Genomic DNA, 18229 nt, shown 5'->3' with positions numbered 1-18229 from the left:
CGGCTTATTTGGAATTCAAGTGTTCAGGCTGGAGGTAAGGACCCTGATCGAGCTTGCTCTCTGGGCACCAGACCTGTTGGATTAAGAGAGTCGAAAGGCTATTAGAATTTGGGGTTAGGGTTCTACTGAGCCACTCGTCCTGTAAAAGTAAAAATATATTTTATTTATTTATTTATTTATTTATTTATTATGGTATGATTATAATATGAGTTGTATTTACGTACATGGTTTGATATATTGATTTGAATAATTAATATTTTCTGTGAAGAAAGCAATAGTCTCTAGATTATTTGATTTTAATTCACTCTCGAGACTGACAATCTCAATTTACTGTTTTTCAGATTTGTGACTGTTAGTCTTCCCGCGACTCTTACTCAGTAACCCGACATCTTCATCATCAGGTGGTGTTTGATTGGTATGTCAAATTGTAAAACTCTTAGATTCTCTGCAGTAGTAATAGTAGGGATATCAGTGGTAATTTTCTGTAGTTTCGGGTCTCGCTCAATTCTTCGGGCAGACCGATTTAATTGTGTAAAATTTAATGTACTGTAAATTGTGATATTAATAATAATAAAATTTGAGTTGAGATTTGATTGAGTTAGTGAGTGTCAGGTCATGGGCCTGGGTGGGGTATGTGACAAAACTATACATCATTTTTATTTTATTCATAACAAATTCATTATTCTTTTTCAAATCTCACTCACACCAATTAGTCTTTGTGCAACCTTTGTCCCGGTATGTAAATCTCCAAAATCTCTCATTAATTCTTCTTACTTCCTGTATTTGTTCATATGATTTTAATTATCACATGACTTTTTTGGAATAGTATATCTTGAATGTTGTGATTAGCAAACTAATAATTAACTTCTCTTCATAAATTTAAGATTTTAACAAATAATAGTATATTACATGTCCTAACGTTAATGATTTTGATTATCAACAAATAAAAGCCAGTATGTGGGATAGAATAATTCATAATTTACTATATTAATCATTGTTGTTATTTGTTTATTCTTTGATATGTTAGATATATATATTTGCTTTCCCTGCCATTTTTATGAATTAAATAGACATGTTTGCAACATAGCATCAATCATTCTTATAAATGAAGCAAATGGTTTTAGATTTTTGGTAATAATTAATTATTTATTGATAAATAATTTATGAATCACAATTTATATTTTAATTATTTTTTTATATCTTTTTATATAAGATAAAATATATTATAATTTAGATAAAAGTTATATTTAAAGTGGTCATTTTATAAACTAATAATAACAAAATATAAATATTTATATCAATCAGTTATTACCCAGTGATCGCGGGATTGCTAATTATCCTACAATCACTTTACATTGTCATGGATAGTTTAAGTATTAACACAAGAAAACAGCTAAAGTTCTGCTGGTTTCTTTAACTCATACCGAACCCCAAAACAGAAAACCGCAGTCTTTTTTTTATTTATATATGTTTTTTTCTTTTGACTTCTACTAAACGCTCGTGACAAAGAGATCAAACTGCTAACGCAACTATTGTTTCTTCTCTCTTACAGATCCAATATCTAATACCCTATTCGGTCCCACCCACGTATGTAAATGGAAACATCTTAAACTTCAACATGTCTTTTCTCCATATTTCGTGCTTCTTTTCTCTTTCTTTTGTGTTTTCTTGGTATGCAAACGAAGCCCCCTTAATTCCTTTCACTGCATAAACCGCGTCACAGTCAACCCTTTTAAATGATCGATCATATCCAGTATCCACAATCTTGCAATTTGCAACACCATTTTGTCTTTTGTTCTGTTTGGTTTCAAGAAAACAGAGAGAAAAAATGCATCCTTTTTCTGGTTTTGTGACCTTTCTTGTTTCTTGTTTATGTTTCTTGGTAAAATTTTCTGTTTCTGATCCAAGAGCTACCCAGGCAGCTTTAATATGCACAAACAGGACAGCCATAACGCAAGAAAGACAAACTTTTATAACAAATTTCTTAGCTACACTGGATGCAGTAACTCCATTGGTTGCTAGACAACAGTATGGAGCTGTAATTAATGGTACAGGTAACACCACTGTGTACACTTATGGTGAGTGTATGAAAGATCTTGATCAAACAGATTGCAATCTTTGTTTTGCTCAATGCAAGACTCAGATTTTAAGATGTCTTCCTTTCCAATTAGCTACTCGTGGAGGCAGACTTTTCTATGATGGATGTTATTTAAGGTATGATGATTATTATTTTTTTAATGAATCATTGGATTCACAGGATAGGACTGTATGTGCTAGTGAAGATTTTAATGGTGGGAATAAGACTCTTTATAGTGATAATGCAATGGAATTGATGAGGAATTTGAGTGTTCTAACTCCAAAGAATGATGGGTTCTTTGTTGGGTCAGTGAATAAAGGGAATATTTCTGTTTATGGATTGGCTCAGTGTTGGGAATTGGTGAATACAAGTGCTTGTGAAACTTGTCTAGCAGATGCTGTATCAAAAATTACTAATTGTACTCCAAAGGAAGAAGGAAGGGTTTTGAATTCTGGTTGTTACTTGAGATACTCTACTCAGAAATTCTACAATAATTCTGGACCTGCAAATGCAGATAATGGAGGTCAGTTTAGTATTCTTGAATCTTGATACTCATTGTTGGTTTCTCAAGTAATAGTAGCCTGTGAATATTTAGTTGTATCAATTTTTTTTGCGTGTACCTATAAATTGAAAATCTTTGATTTGGTGATTCAATTTCAAATCTTTGAGCCTGAAAATTGGATAGGCTAGTCTATTATTTCAATTCAATAGAGTTTAGTTGAAATCAGTTTTTGCAGAGAAAAGGATCCTTGTTTATACCACTTTAAGCAAGTTTGTTCATCCATTTTGACATGATATTTGACTTAATAGTTGTGGCTAGCAGGAAGCAGCCACTTGGCAGTTATTCTGGCTGCGGCATCTTCCTCTGTGGCTGTTGTATTGCTTGTTGCAACAGCTGTGTTCTTTATGAAGAAGAGAGTTGCAGAAAAGAGGAGACGTAAGTATATATGGTTAATTAGAAACTTTCAGTTTTTTTTTTTCTTTCAATTTCAGGACTCAATATAAGCTTTGATGTGCTAATACGATCTGGAATTTACTTCAGAAAGAAAGGAACTTGGTGCTTTATTAATCGCTGTGAATAATTCCAAGCTCAATTTCACATATGAATCTCTTGAAAAGGCGACAAATTACTTTCACCTTTCCAATAAACTGGGTCAAGGAGGATCTGGTTCAGTTTACAAGGTAATCTCTGTTATGAATATTTGTCTGCTTTTCGAAGGAACCATGTAATTAGTCAGGAAATATTGTTTGATCAGGGAATATTGCCAGATGGGAAAGCTGTTGCTATAAAGAGACTTTTGTTTAATACAAGACAATGGGTAGATCATTTTTTTAATGAAGTCAACTTGATTAGTAACATACAACACAAGAATCTTGTGAAGTTGCTAGGATGCAGCATCACAGGACCAGAAAGCCTTCTTGTTTATGAATATGTACCAAATCAAAGCCTTCATGATTATCTTTTTGGTAATTACCTGTATCTCTGAATCTCTAATCATATGTTTCTGATGTTTAATCATATGTTCTGCCATTGATGAATTTCTATTAATTTCATTCAGTTGCAAAGAATGTTCAGCCACTAACATGGGAGATGAGGTATAAGATCATATTAGGCACAGCTGAGGGCTTGGCCTATCTTCATGAGGAAACTGAGTTAAGAATAATTCACAGAGACGTTAAATTAAGCAATGTTCTACTCGATGAGGACTTTTTGCCAAAGATTGCTGATTTCGGACTTGCAAGACTATTTCCTGAAGATAAGACTCACATCAGCACTGCCATTGCTGGCACATTGTAAGTTCAAGCTGACGCTTGATCATGTTTGTTATTCTTCTTTTATATCTATTGATTTTTCTAATTGTTTTCACTTTGGCTGAACAATTTATTGGTATGTTTCCCCTTATCTATTCACTTAATTTGCTTCTGTAGAGGTTACATGGCTCCAGAATATATTGTTCGTGGCAAACTGACAGAGAAGGCAGATGTTTACAGTTTTGGAGTTCTTCTGATCGAAGTTGTTAGTGGAAAGAGGAACAATTCCTTTGTTCAAGATTCAGGTTCTATCCTGCAAATGGTATTTCCTTTTTGCCTTAAATTGTGAGTAGCATTCACTTCTTTATTCAGAGAATTACTCTGTCTTTACTGTTCTGTTTATGTTCTTGGAGAAAAGGTATGGAACCTGTATGGAACTGGTAGGCTGTGGGAAGCTGTTGATCCAGTCTTAGCTGGTAATTTTCAAGAAGAGGAAGCATCTCGCCTGCTTCAAGTAGGCCTGCTTTGTGTGCAAGCTTCTGCTGAACTGCGTCCGGCAATGTCAGTTGCTGTCAAAATGCTTTCTGGAATTCATGAACTTTCTCAGCCAACACAACCGCCATTTCTCAATCCTAGTACTAGTTCAGAAATCAGCCCGTTTATGCGACCGGCTACTTCCAGTTCACAGCCTGATTCTCGCACCCAGTCTTCAGGAAATAGCATGACACAGAGCTGGATTGAACCTAGATAAACTCATTGCACTGACTTGGGCTACTTTCACTTGCTAGAATCTTGTTTCTAGCTTGAGACTTGTTGAGATGAAGAGCCTTTCTATCACTTGAGAGACTGGATTACGCAATGAGCTATTTCAGATTTTGATCGACTGGATTAGCTGTTTATAATGACCCTTTCCCTTTGTTGATACTACAATGATACAAAAGAGCATAACAATTTCATCTGCTGCTGATATATAGTCTTGATTCTTGTAATATAACAGAACAGAGCTCATGTTTCTTGTAACCTGAATGTAAATATGCTTCATATTGTTTACAGAATGTAGTTATATCCAACACCTCAGCTCTTGCAATACAATAGGAAAACTCAATTCAAGATATCAAGATTTTTGTGAATCTGATTATTTTAACCAATAACTTGAAAGCTTTCTTAATGATAGTTTCTTGAACTGGGCAAGACCTGTCAGTCCTTCACTAATTCAATGGTATTAGAATTCCCAAAATTCTACTCATTGTTTTATTTTATTGTTTTGAAGATCATTGGATTTGTTAGCAACCTAGGAAAATGCCTTTGCTTTTAATGAAAGAGTGTTTTCTAGTGGGGATTACACGTTATTGTACACATCATTAGAAAGAAAAAAGACCCAAGAATTGTGGTCAACAGAAATGTTCAATATACTTGCATGATTGAGATCTGAGATAGAAATTGTTGGGCTCAAGTCAGAGCAGGTACAAAAGGAACATTTTCATATATCTTAATTTGAAGTTTGCACGTCAAACACTTATACTATATTTGGTATGATCTAATAAAATATGTAATAGAACAACTATTATATTATATATCTTATTATTGTTTGGTTATTATTATTTTTTTTAATATAATGTTACGACAAAAACATCATATAATCAATTATTTTTAATTTAATATAATACTCAATTTACACAAAATTTATATAATTATAATTAATTACAACATATTATTTTTATTTTATTTTTTATTTATTTTATCAATATAATTTAAACACTTTCAACTACCACCGTAACTTTTTCCTTTTGTGGCATCAATTTCAGCTGATATTGGACACTTGATTCAATGGAAAACCTCTCGCTGGAAATTGGGAGGATGTTACAGTCGAGCACATGAAGAGGTCGTCCTAACAAAATATGATTAGAAAAAAATAAAATAAAAGCTCATTTGTCCCGTATGAGAGCCTAGACAAGAAGAGTCTCTTGAAAAACAAAATTTTGGGTATTGTTGTGGGATTATTGTTGGGACATTTGTAAGTTTTGACTTGTTTAGAAAAGACGATATAATTATAATAATTTAATTTAGGTTTCATATGAGTTTTGATAAAGCTGTAGTTTTCTGTTATTAGTTGTAACGTTAGTATTTAAATGAAAATAATACAAAATCTTTTTTGTATTTTGTTCTTATAAATTTTCTATCCTGATAATCACATAACATATGATTTTGCTTTATGTCCAATAATTTATCACTCAAGACCAGACTCTGTAATATTCTTCAAAACGGTGGTGTCTTATTACTACAAAATCATATAAACATTTATGTTTTTCTGAGGTCAACAGTGGTTAGGTACGTATGTTCTAAAAAGAAAAACAGAAAACAGATTCTAAAATGCATGTGATTATCAGGATAACACAGTGATAGTAGGTAATAGTTATGCCCTCAAATTGTCATCATTCTTTGCAATTGATCAAGTTCACTTCTACTTAATTATTTTAAATTCATTCAAAGAAAACAAAGGTATTCAATTTATAATGGTTAATTTACATACTTTATTTTATGTGATTTTTAATCCATAAAAGATTTAGTAAATCGAGAATATCCAATAGCATGAGGCAATAATTCACTGGTATGAATACGAGAATCTTATTTTTCATATTAAATTGTTATTACTGCTTGATTTAGATTTCTGTTAAATCTAAAAGAAAAGAATTAAGATCTTTTGCTTATTTTATTTTCATGAATGCTCATAGTCATCCCATTTAATATTTTTTTAAATAGTTTTAGGTGCAATTTAACTAAAAAAAGACAAGAAAAAAGAAAATATGGCAACTATTTAACTAAACTGTCTTATTTAATATATTTATTTATTTATTTCACTCACCAACCTTTGCGACTTTAGTTAATGTGGAAACATCATATTATACAATTGCTGATACAAATTACTTTTGAGCCTGTGAACTCTGATCTAACCTTTTCTTGATTCTGCAAGTTTCAGCTTTGTAACCGCGTTTTCCCATTTGGTTTTATTATAATGGATTTTGAAAGTGTTTTGGTCTTTGCCGTTCAATTCTTGTAATTTCAATATCCATTTTTTTCCAATTCCATCCTCACTTTTGACTTCTCCACCTTCTTTCCTTTCCACCCTTTGCTGTGAATCTTCAAAACCCTTTTCCTGACCTCTCTTCTGTATCCAACTCACTATCATAAATTAAACACTTCAACAATTTCTTCTTGCAGCTTCGTTATTGCCCTCTTCCCAAATGCACATAAAGGTACGGATTTTCAACTCTGATCTTGATTCTGCAAGTTTCGTTTTCTTGTTCTTGATTTTATAACAATTTCATTGAGTTTTCTTTCCTTTCTCATCTTTAATCTTCTTGGACTCTGTATTTGATCATCTGAATATTGTTTCTAAAAGATTCAGTACTCTCTTAGTTCCAAGAATTTAAGGTGATAACAAAAAATTTAGCAGTTCCAGGATTCCTTTACTTCTGTAATTCATTATTTCCTTACGTTTAAAAAACATAGGAAATTTCACAACAATCAAATAAGCTCTATAGGCTTTTCTAAGTTGGAAGTGCTGGAGTGTGGAGTCATACTCGAGCATGTAGGTTTCAGATGGAGTTCATTTACAAAATAACATACCTGTTCATGCCTGGGTACTTGCTCGGCCAATCCGAGTAGTCCGCTTGAAAATATTTGGTTGGCTTTGAATATAGATAATCAAATCAAGAACGAAGTAAATTTAGTCCCGTCCGTTTTTTTTTTCTTTAATAATTTGTACAGTAAAAATTGTACCGAACACGAGTAGGGAGCTTTCCAAATCAGGCCTGATTAGCCTGTCTGAACTCAGTTTGGCCCGCTTTCAACAGGTTTATGAAAATGATGTACAAAATTATGCATTGAATAGGGTCTTCCATACTATTCTATTCTTACAAGTACGTGGGCTCACATCTATCAAACAATTAATAATTCGTTAGTGCGCACAGATGGAGTAATTTTGAGATGGGTGGTCAGTGGTGGCTAGCGTGGGTCAGCGTGGCCTCCGCTGGTGCTGGTGCTGGTAGCCGCGGCGGGCCCCATATGAGTTTGGATAATAAAAGGAGGAGTGGGTTGTGGTGTGGTGGCGGACTTCTTGTGGTATGAGAGTGAGAGGAGGCTTTCCTTTTTCCATAACTTCACGAGTACCGACATCTCATTTCTAGAAATTCTTTGAAACGGCCCACTGAAAACATGGTGTTGTTGTTGTCTCTCTGTTGGACATTTTAATTCAATAGTTTTCGAAATGTCAATTTTTTGGGCTGCTTAGCTTTCCCATTTATTTTTCCAATTTCAAATACTGCTGGGCAGCATTCGCTGACAGAGTTTTCTTCTCAAAATCTTTTATCTAGCTGGCAACTTAGCTTGAGGCATATGAACAGAAATGCTGTTCTCGTTGGTGAGGAAACTGGTGTTTGTTTTAGCCTTTGTCTACACCAATGTCAGCTCAGTGTGAAAACGAAGAAACTCCTTTTTACTGTCATTGCAAGCCAAGTTTTGTCTTTTTGACTTGAGATTTGGAATATTAGCTAACTGCAATGATGGTTGCCAAAAGTTCAAAACTTGTACTCTCAATTTGAATATTGTTTTTCTTTTTCATTAAACAATAGTGTTTTGCTTGAATTTTTCATCTCATGTTCGTTAGTTGGTTAAAGACTTGGCACGAATGGCCGCTCAGCAATGGGCTGGAGAATACCCTTCTTTTCCATGAAACCGAGAAACCTTTCTTGCTTGCCAAGTAGTTGCAGAATGTTAATCAGTTAGCCCTCCCTATTGTTTCACTTTCAAATTATGTCTTTTTTATGTTATTATCTTTAGATTTCATGATTAATTACTTGTTTTTAACTAAATGAACAGGAAGCCTCTTACTAAAACAGCATATACTTGAGAAAATACAAGTCCACCAGAAATGAGGAAAGAAATCTCTATATTCTATTCATGCCTTTTCTTTTGCACTCTTGGATTTCTTTTAATGTGTGAAAGAGTGACGGGGGATCCCAGAGCACAAGAAGTGAATGTTACATGTGGACGCCAACTTGAGCATAATTCAACAATCTATGTACCAAATTTTGTTGCTACAATGGAGAACATCAGTGAGCAGATGCGCACTTCAGGATTTGGAGTAGCCGTCACAGGTTCAGGAGTTGATACTAACTATGGCCTTGCTCAATGTTATGGAGACCTCTCCTTGCTCGATTGTGTACTATGTTATGCTGAGGCACGTACAGTTCTACCACAATGCTACCCTTACAATGGGGGTCGCATTTTTCTTGATGGTTGCTTCATGAGAGCTGAAAACTATAGTTTCTTTGAGGAGTATAAAGGACCTGGAGATCATGCTGTGTGTGGAAATGCAACGAGGAAAAGTTCAATATTTGAGGAATCGGCTAAGCAAGCTCTATCAATTGTGCTTTCAAGTGCACCAAACAATAAAGGCTATGCACGGGGGAAAGTGGCAGTTCCAGGGACAAACGAATCAGCGTATGTGTTAGCAAATTGCTGGAGGACATTGAACGCAAGCTCTTGCAGATTGTGCTTGGAGAATGCTACTGCATCCATAGAGGGATGCTTGCCTTGGTCAGAGGGGAGGGCATTGAATACAGGGTGTTTCATGAGGTATTCAGATAGGGATTTTCTGAATGCAGAGCCAGGAAATGGGCGATCAAGAGGTAATGAATCGTACTTCCTCGTAATCAAGTATGGTCTAATATTGGGTACTTGAATTAACGTGAATCATTTGTTAGAGGGAGAAATACTTTATATCGATAAAAAACTGCCAAATTAGTTTATGTTGGTAGAAAAATTGGCCTGATTTAGAATAATGAAATGCAGGGAGCATTATAGTGATAGTGGTTTCAGGTGTTAGCTCTCTGGTGGTTTTAGCAGTTGGAGTAACTACAGGAGCTTATATCTGGAAGCACAGATATATACAGAAGAAAAGAAGAGGTACCAAATCTTGCGTTATTTGATCTGCCACTTTTAAACCTCCAGCATTGCTGACACTAAATGTACCACCGTGCAAGATAAAAGCTCTTACACATTTAAGTAGGATCACTTACGAGTTCTTCTTATGACCTGGAATGCTATTGTCTTGGTTATCCAGGTTCAAATGATGCACACAAGTTGGTCAAAACCCTTAACGACAGTAGCTTGAATTTCAAGTATTCTACACTTGAAAAGGCGACAGGATCTTTTGATGACGCCAACAAGCTTGGACAAGGAGGGTTTGGATCAGTATATAAGGTAGATTTTCCCCCTTTTGTGTTTTTTATTTCACCTTCTACTAGTTCGTGAATGATCAAACTTTACTTGCACTTTTTAGTCTGATGTATTGGATGTTCTCATTACAGGGTGTTTTGCCAGATGGAAGAGAGATTGCTGTAAAGAGGCTCTTTTTCAATAATAGACACAGAGCAGCAGATTTTTACAATGAAGTCAACATGATAAGTAGCGTGGAACACAGAAATCTGGTCAGGTTGTTGGGGTGCAGTTGTTCAGGACCTGAAAGCCTCCTCGTCTATGAATTCCTGCCTAACAAGAGTCTTGATCGTTTCCTCTTCGGTATAATACTAGATTTTTCACATTTTAAGCTTATCTGAGAATGCAAAACTTTTGCAAGACCATCACCCACTGTTTCATTACTGGGTCAACCTAAATTTCATGATGGTATGCACAATATCTAAATTTGACAGATCAAAACAAAGGCAAAGCATTGACTTGGGAGAAGAGATATGACATCATAATTGGCACGGCTGAAGGTTTGGTCTACTTGCATGAGAACTCCAACATCAGGATCATTCACAGGGACATCAAGGCCAGCAACATTTTATTGGATTCCAGATTTCGTGCTAAAATTGCTGATTTTGGCTTGGCCAGGTCTTTCCAAGAAGATAAGAGTCATATCAGCACAGCCATTGCAGGAACTCTGTGAGTATATGTTCTTCTTTTATCATGTATGAAATGATCAGGCGTCGAATATTTATCTTGCAGTATTGTACCCGAAATCCATGTATGAAACATGATAGCATCTGCATATAATCAAGCAATTAATGATTTCAATTTGTAAATCTGCAGCGGATATATGGCTCCGGAGTACCTTGCTCATGGACAATTAACTGAAAAGGCAGATGTTTACAGCTTTGGTGTACTTTTGTTGGAGATTGTCACAGGCAGGCAAAATAACAGGAGCAAAAGCTCAGAATACTCAGACAGCCTAGTCGCACTTGTAAGTTCCATGAAAGACAAATCTAACATAACCTAAACATCTTCTTTTTTTCTTTTTGGTTCTATTATTTTCAGGTTTAATCATCTTAAGAAAGCATCTAAGAATAGCTAGTTACTTCTATTTTCTTCTCTAAAAAACAGACATGGAAGAAATTTCAGGCAGGGATCGTGGAGGAGCTTTATGACCCAAATCTAATGTTGCACAGCCACCACAACAGCAATGTCAAGAATGATGTTTTCAGAATAGTGAATATAGGACTTCTGTGTACACAAGAAATACCATCACTTAGACCAACAATGGCAAAGGCGCTACAGATGATAACAACAGAGGAGCACCTCCCTGCACCAACTAATCCCCCTTTCATAGATGAAAAAACCATGGAACTTAATGATACATGTGAAGACCCTTGGTATCCCCTTAATGCTGGCCTTTCAGCATCAATAGCAACTGTACAACATAGTTCTTTCCATCCAAGATGACCGAAAGAGGGAGAGTTTTGATATCTAGTTCAAACCTCAAACAGATAAAGATCTCCAGTTTGCACCTAAAAATGAAGAAAACATTGCGGCATCTTCAGGAGACTGATGGGGGCGTTTGACCAGCCAGCAGTGAAATGCATATCAGCATCGGATGACGTGAGATATGAAATTGAGAATAGTCATGCCAATCTTTAATTTGTGTATCGTGAAATCACATGTAATGTTGATTTATCAAAGACAAGTTAATGAAACTCAGCTCTTCTCTTCCACTCATAGGAAAGAATGAAGAAAGATGATGGATGAGGCTAAAGAACTAAGTCGAAGAGTGCACAAGGGAACCCTGATTGGAATCAATTTATTATTCATGCAGCTAAAATTGTTTTATAACTGCAAAGCTGAAGAATATATAAATATGCATATGAAAATTTTTGGGGCCACAGTCAACATTCTAAATCTCAAGTTAAAACCCGTAATAGGTCCTTCGTCGCTAGAAAACTAAGAATGCATCCTGCAAATCTCAGCACTAGTCTTACCTAGCGTGTGGCTACAAGGTTCCCCATTAAGCCTCCACTGATCTCATAATGTCTGGCAGTAGAAAATCCTGCTTCTAAAGCAAGTTCCTCTAACTCTTTCCCTGTAAACACCAGCATTACCCATTCAATAAAAACAAGCTGCAAGAGTTGATAAACAATATAAACTTGATATAAATGTTTGAACATTGTGCAAGTTCACAAACAATACAAACTGGATATAAAGGTTTGGAAGACCACACTTAAACTTGACTCCTTTATGTATGACATAACAGACAAAAACAATTGCACTACATGCTCTGGCTATTGTTATCAAACAATCAGATAATGAGAATTCCTGGCAAATATTGCTTAAAGAAATGCCCTTGTGACGATAGGTACTTGATAGAGATGAGCAATTGAATGTACATTTTCCACAGGAAGGAGGTTTTATTAGTAATTTAGATTGTATTATTTTCCAATTATAACACCAGTCAAATGGAAAATAATAACACGAAAGAAACTATAGCAGCAGAGGAAAACCTGTTAAAAATTCTCTGATTGAGCTCTTCAAGTATTCGTAGTCTTTTGCAAGGCCATAACCAGATGCCACAGGAACGACAACATTGTCGATCATCCATTCCTTGTAACAAGAAATAGACTAAAGATTTAAATTGTCATGTTTTCAACCTGATACTTATTATTGAACTTTAAAGTTAAGCCTGCTGATGACAAAATCAGCTGACATTAAAATATGGTAATTTCAATAATATATTGGATAAATCCCATAAACTGAGGTTCACCAATAATCAATTTTAGAACATCATTCAAGCAAAAGAAAAAAGAAATTTTAAAAATCAGTGATAAGGCCAATTTTCATTTATTAGAGTAGAACTAAACACGTGATATGCGTAGAGTTTACATGTAAATAACGCAACAAAGAAACGTTTTTCAGTTTGTGACTGAATACCTGAAAGGACGCAACAAATGGCTGATTACTCTTGTTGAAGTCAAGAACAGATGCTTTGGCACCTGTATATCAAAGCAAGAATAAGAAAATTTGACCAAGCTATCACTTTCTTGGATTATTTCAAAGCTGAGGAAGTGAAATTCAGACCTGGTTTTAGGACACGAAACATCTCCTGCATGGCCTTACGCTTATCTATTACATTCCGTAGCCCGTAACCCATGGTAATAGCATCAAAGTGACAATCAAAAAATGGCAAGTCAGTTGCATCACCCTCAATCCACCTGTGATCAGTAACAAACTGATCAGGTTACCACACCATTCTCATTATTTGAAGCATAATATCAAATCTTTTTACACGGATTTTGTTTGTATTCTTTTGGCCCCAGCCCTTTCATCCTCCTAAAGCACTAAACAATGGAAGTCTACTCATTCACCAAATTGATATATACCAATGCTCACTCTATGTTCTTGTAGCAGTCCCTTGAAAGCAACTGTTGCCGAGATGAAGCAATCAATAGCTGCTCCTTTGAGAAATCAACACCAGTCACCTACAAATTATGGTAACAAGATTGAGACAAAGCTAGACTACATAAAAATATCACACATTCTTTCTACAATGCATGAAACAATTGAATAATGGCTAGAATTCAAAACCTACAAGTTCACATTGAATTTCATCACTTTGAGAGTAGCCTCCCTACTCATCATTAGAGTATGATTTCATGCCTTTTCAACTACAGTTATCATTACTGAACAAGAAAATGAAATACACAATTATTCATTTCGGAAGCTTTAGAAGAACCGGAATTATAACTTCCTTCTTAAAAAGAAATACTCCATGAAACAATTATTGCCCAAGAAACTAGTAACATATAAAAGTTCCAGTAAAGAAAAGACCTTTTACCTTGCCAATGGAGCCAACTTTCTCAGACAAAATAAATGCTAAATCCCCACTTCCACAACACAAATCCAACACGCTATCTCCCATTTTTGCCCTGTTATTCCAATTCTTTCAAATTGAATTACTTTTTAAAGAGAAATATTAGCATAAACATTGCCGAAAAAGAAAAATTATACTCAGTCCATGATACAGCCATTCTTTTCCAAATCCGATGCTGACCCAAACTCAACAAATCATTCAACTGTTTGTTTTATGTTTACCCGACCAAAAATTACAAAAAAAAATATATAAACAATTAGATGAATTTTATAAGAAATTAACAGGAAACAAAATATATAAGGACCCATAACAAGAAGATTACACACACATTATCATAAACAGGAGCAATGCGATTAAACAATGCCTGGCGTTCGTTACTGCATCGAACTGGTCTATATCTGAACCCAAACATCGATCTATAAGAGCAAAAGCTGAGCTGAAGTGAAGCCATGTCAATATTATTTATCCAAAAAAAAGTTTCCGGATATTGTGATGTCAAAAACAGAAAGGCGATATCCATACAATAACTAAAATTTTATGGATATGGGCTTCGTTAAGCCCAAATCAATTCTGTCAGACCCAGATTTTTAATGCTTGTAAAAAGTTAAAATCTATTTTGCTCGAACACTTCGTTTTATATTCTTTTTCTTTTTTAAGCTATAAAGATTCACAATTAACATAGATAGAGATAGAATACAAGTAAAACTTATTTAACTTAGATGTGGGATCTCGGCTAGTCAAAAAGACCGAATTTTTATTGACAAATTTTTTCTAAAATCATTTAGTTTAAAGGTCGGATCTCGGCTAGCTTAAAAGGTCGAACCTATGTCTCGTAAGTTCTCCTTTAATAATAATTTATATATCAATTATACTTCAAGAATAATCTATATGTTAAGTCTCCTTCAATAATAACCTATACGTTAGGTCTCCATTAAGGGTGATTTTTATATAAGGAGGTCTCCTTATACCTCAGAAGGTCTCTTTGTCTTCTTCAAAAATGACCTCTATTTCAGGAGGTCTACATTAAGGATTATCTTTATATCAAGAGTTCTCACTATTAAATGTAAGACCTTTACTTAAAAGTCCAAGCCTAATATTCTAAAATGATAATATTATAATTTCAATGAGAGGATATAAAATCCTAAAATATAAAATATATAGAGTATGTTTACTTGTAGATAATTTCTTTTCTATTTCCATTTTCTAATTTTGAAGGAAAGAAAATTTGTAAAACCTGTTTACTTTGTAAAAAAAGCTTTTTATTTTTTATTTAGGTAATATTTTAAGTATAAAGGGTAAACTTGAAATAAATATAAATAATGTGATAACTCCTCATTTTCATTTGAATGTGACTTTTTTATATAAAGGAAAATATAGAAAATATGTTAAATTTTATTTCAAATTTTTTTAAAAAAATTTAGTTATAATTTTGAAAATATAAAAATCTATTTTCTATTCTTATTTTAGAAAAAAATAGCACAAATAACCATAAAATTCTATTTTATGTTTTCATTTAAAATTATTTATAGAAAACTGATATAGTTTTCTACAAAAAAAACAGGTTCATAGTTTCTTCATCGTTCTCTATCGATCAAATTTAAGCATTGAAGTTAAATTATAGAAATTCGGTATATTCACTATTTTTTTCTTTATTTTACAAATTCTATAAATTAAGAGTCATAGAGCCCTCTCTCTCGTATTCTCCCGAAATTTATTGGATCCATTATTTGCATTGTCTGCCACTGCCACGATAAGTGACTTTTACTTATATTATATCATATAGTTTGGTAGATATAATTTCAATATAAATTTCCATTTGAGGTGTTTGATATGTGCAAAATAAAGATCATTGAAATTTTTATATTTTAATTTTATGTAATGATATTGATTATATTTGAGTTAAATTTTACTTAAGTTAATAAAAAATTTATAAATGAATATTAAAATAACAAATTTTATAGTTGGTGTTAAAATTTTAAATAAATTTATATATTCTTATCAAATAATGTTAAAAATATGAAAATTTATTTTCGAATTAAATGAATTTATTTATTTATTTCAAACATAATATAGAATAGTTATAGGTATATGTAAGAAGAAAAAGAGAAGTTGTGAATTGTTATAAGAAATTGAGTTTAAATACAAAAAAAAAAACACTCTTTTTAATTAAGCCTAATTTGATTTAATATTTTAATATTATTTATTGCTTTAAATACAAAGAGAAAATAACCCAACCTATAAGGAAGCTTTCAATTCAAAACCCAACTAGTATTTTCTTGCAATGTAAACCACAGAATCCCCAATAAGGAAAAAAAGAAAAAGAAAAAAGCATTGAAAAAGAGTAGAGTTAATTGCTCTCATATGATTTTTAAGAATAATAAATATTATTTATAAATTTATTAACAATTTTATATTGCTTTTTCATATTTTTTTTCCAAAGGAAGAATAATTGCTTATTCATAATATATTTGTAATCTATTGATCTAAAATTCTGAGTATGCTACTGAAAACATAAATTCTAAGACACATTAACGAAAGAGGAAAAAGAAATTACCATAAATACAATTATCTTTGAGATCTTCAGTGATGCAGCACAAATCACGATACCCACTTTAAAAATAAAGATTATATACTGAATAATATTTCTAACTTTATGGTTAGTTCAAATTAATCTTTTTTTATTTTTACGATTAATTAAAATTTTAAATTTTTTAAATAGGTATAGATTTGTTTTTTTTTAGCGACGGAATGCACTATAATAACAACATATAACAAAAAGTGTTAAATAGAGTAGAAGGATAAATTGAGAAGACAAATCGAATCTGAACAATAAATAAAAGAGTCAAATTAAAATTTATTATATTTCTAAATTAAAAAATAAAAATAATAAGTACCATTTCATAAAACCACCAAAAGCAACTCATAAAATCACCACTAATACTTTCCAACCCTTCAAAAATATAATCTCTTCATTGGCCTCCATATTATTATTTCCATCCATCGATTAAAAGAAAATAATATATGCATAATTACCATTGACCCTTCAAAAATACCTCAATCTATCGCTATGAAGGGAATGAATTAAATCTAAGAAAGTAAGGTTATTCCTAGTATCAACATCACACTCCCATCACATCACTATCAATATTTTTATTTGCAACTAATTAAGAATATGAGATATGTAAAAAAAAAAAAAAAAAAACTTTATATATATACAATCAACTAAATAACTAATTAAATTATTTTTAAAATAATCAAATTGAACCCACGCAAAAAAAAAAAAGACATATTGAGTGGCCAAATTAAAAAATAGTTAAATTAATTTGATAGAAACATCTAGAGATTAAAACGACAAAAAAAAGAAGTCAAATTAAGCATACATACAAAATTTGAGAATTAAATTGAATCTTATTTTCAATAAATTAAATAGTATACGATGATCGAGTAAGTAAAAAAAATAAATAGGAATGTTGTTCGGTTCATCAAAATTAATTAATTTTAATAGAGGATTTTTAACTCCACTTAGAAACTTTTTGTCTGCCAGAATGCCTTAAAAGTATTACTTTCTCTCCTCAGATTGCCTATAAAAGAAAACAGAATATTTTTCTATCTTTTGACCACAAACAAAAACACTATATTTTCTGGCTTTTCTTCTTGTGTTTCTAGCTGTCAATATTTTACCAATATATATAACGTACGGTTAACTCGACTTTTCTTTTTCTTAATAACAAAAATTAACACTACATTGATTTCGGGTTACATTTCTTCACATTTTATGATTTCAATCTCTCTTTTGCCTCCATTTATTTCAGCAACATTATTCGTTTTAATACATCTAGAAGAATTAGATCACATGAAAATATTTTTCTAATAGAAAAAAATGATGCCGTTCTTCAAAAATATAAAAATAGAAAAATGATGTTATTTTTAAGAAAATTTAACTTCTGGAAAGACATTTTCAGGACTATATATTATATGAAATTAATTTTATTTATTTAAAAATAATTAAATACAACTTATAAATATATTGACCTACATACTTTCTCTGATCTTCAACTACTATCGTTCACTTTTGTTTAGGATTAGTTACTAACCTTTCACTGAAAAAGATTTTAAATTGATATTATGCATGCTATATTCTGTATTTAACTATATAGATTTTACAAATCTTAAATATTTTAATAGTATATTCATTATAAAATAAAAATAAATGGAAGAATGTATGAAATTTGATTTTATCTTAATTTTAATAATTT

The 18229-nt window shown here is 32.5% G+C and overlaps 3 protein-coding genes across 7 annotated transcripts; 2 read left to right on the top strand and 1 right to left on the bottom strand.

Moving 5' to 3' along the window:
- The first annotated feature begins 1519 nt into the window (after window positions 1–1519).
- LOC8273473 (cysteine-rich receptor-like protein kinase 3) lies at window positions 1520–4899 on the top strand. The gene is made up of 7 exons (XM_002527851.4): window positions 1520–2600; window positions 2901–3014; window positions 3120–3259; window positions 3334–3544; window positions 3637–3871; window positions 4007–4151; window positions 4248–4899. The coding sequence occupies exons 1-7, from the start codon at window positions 1829–1831 to the stop codon at window positions 4578–4580; spliced, it is 1950 nt and encodes a 649-aa protein (XP_002527897.1). The 5' UTR covers window positions 1520–1828; the 3' UTR covers window positions 4581–4899.
- Window positions 4900–6747: 1848 nt separating this feature from the next.
- Window positions 6748–11823, top strand: LOC8273475 (cysteine-rich receptor-like protein kinase 2). 3 transcript variants are annotated; one of them, XM_048376816.1, is made up of 9 exons: window positions 6748–7083; window positions 7801–7951; window positions 8708–9519; window positions 9683–9796; window positions 9954–10093; window positions 10201–10411; window positions 10543–10777; window positions 10925–11075; window positions 11216–11823. In XM_048376816.1, exons 3-9 carry the CDS (start codon window positions 8760–8762, stop codon window positions 11552–11554), a joined length of 1950 nt encoding a protein of 649 aa, XP_048232773.1. In that variant the 5' UTR covers window positions 6748–7083; window positions 7801–7951; window positions 8708–8759; the 3' UTR covers window positions 11555–11823. The 3 variants fall into 3 exon arrangements, with proteins under 3 accessions (XP_048232773.1, XP_048232771.1, XP_048232772.1); XM_048376814.1 differs by lacking the exon at window positions 7801–7951; XM_048376815.1 differs by lacking the exons at window positions 6748–7083; window positions 7801–7951 and adding an exon at window positions 7965–8609.
- Window positions 10742–14471, bottom strand: LOC8273511 (2-phytyl-1,4-beta-naphthoquinone methyltransferase, chloroplastic). Of its 3 annotated transcripts, none has more exons than XM_048376817.1 (9): window positions 14302–14471; window positions 14111–14175; window positions 13938–14028; window positions 13493–13581; window positions 13181–13314; window positions 13034–13095; window positions 12607–12706; window positions 12088–12188; window positions 10742–10878 (listed from the first exon to the last, which is right to left on the bottom strand). In XM_048376817.1, the coding sequence occupies exons 1-8, from the start codon at window positions 14422–14424 to the stop codon at window positions 12088–12090; spliced, it is 765 nt and encodes a 254-aa protein (XP_048232774.1). In that variant the 5' UTR covers window positions 14425–14471; the 3' UTR covers window positions 10742–10878. The 3 variants fall into 3 exon arrangements, with proteins under 3 accessions (XP_048232774.1, XP_048232775.1, XP_048232776.1); XM_048376818.1 differs by lacking the exon at window positions 10742–10878 and adding an exon at window positions 11296–11619; XM_048376819.1 differs by lacking the exons at window positions 10742–10878; window positions 14111–14175 and having other exon boundaries at window positions 11881–12188; window positions 14302–14469.
- Between the last annotated feature and the right edge of the window lie 3758 nt (window positions 14472–18229).

Source organism: Ricinus communis, chromosome 7 (assembly GCF_019578655.1).
Source record: "Ricinus communis isolate WT05 ecotype wild-type chromosome 7, ASM1957865v1, whole genome shotgun sequence".
Lineage (NCBI taxonomy): Eukaryota > Viridiplantae > Streptophyta > Magnoliopsida > Malpighiales > Euphorbiaceae > Ricinus > Ricinus communis.
Note: the sequence above shows the minus strand (reverse complement) of the source record. Positions and strands in the feature narration are given on the sequence as shown.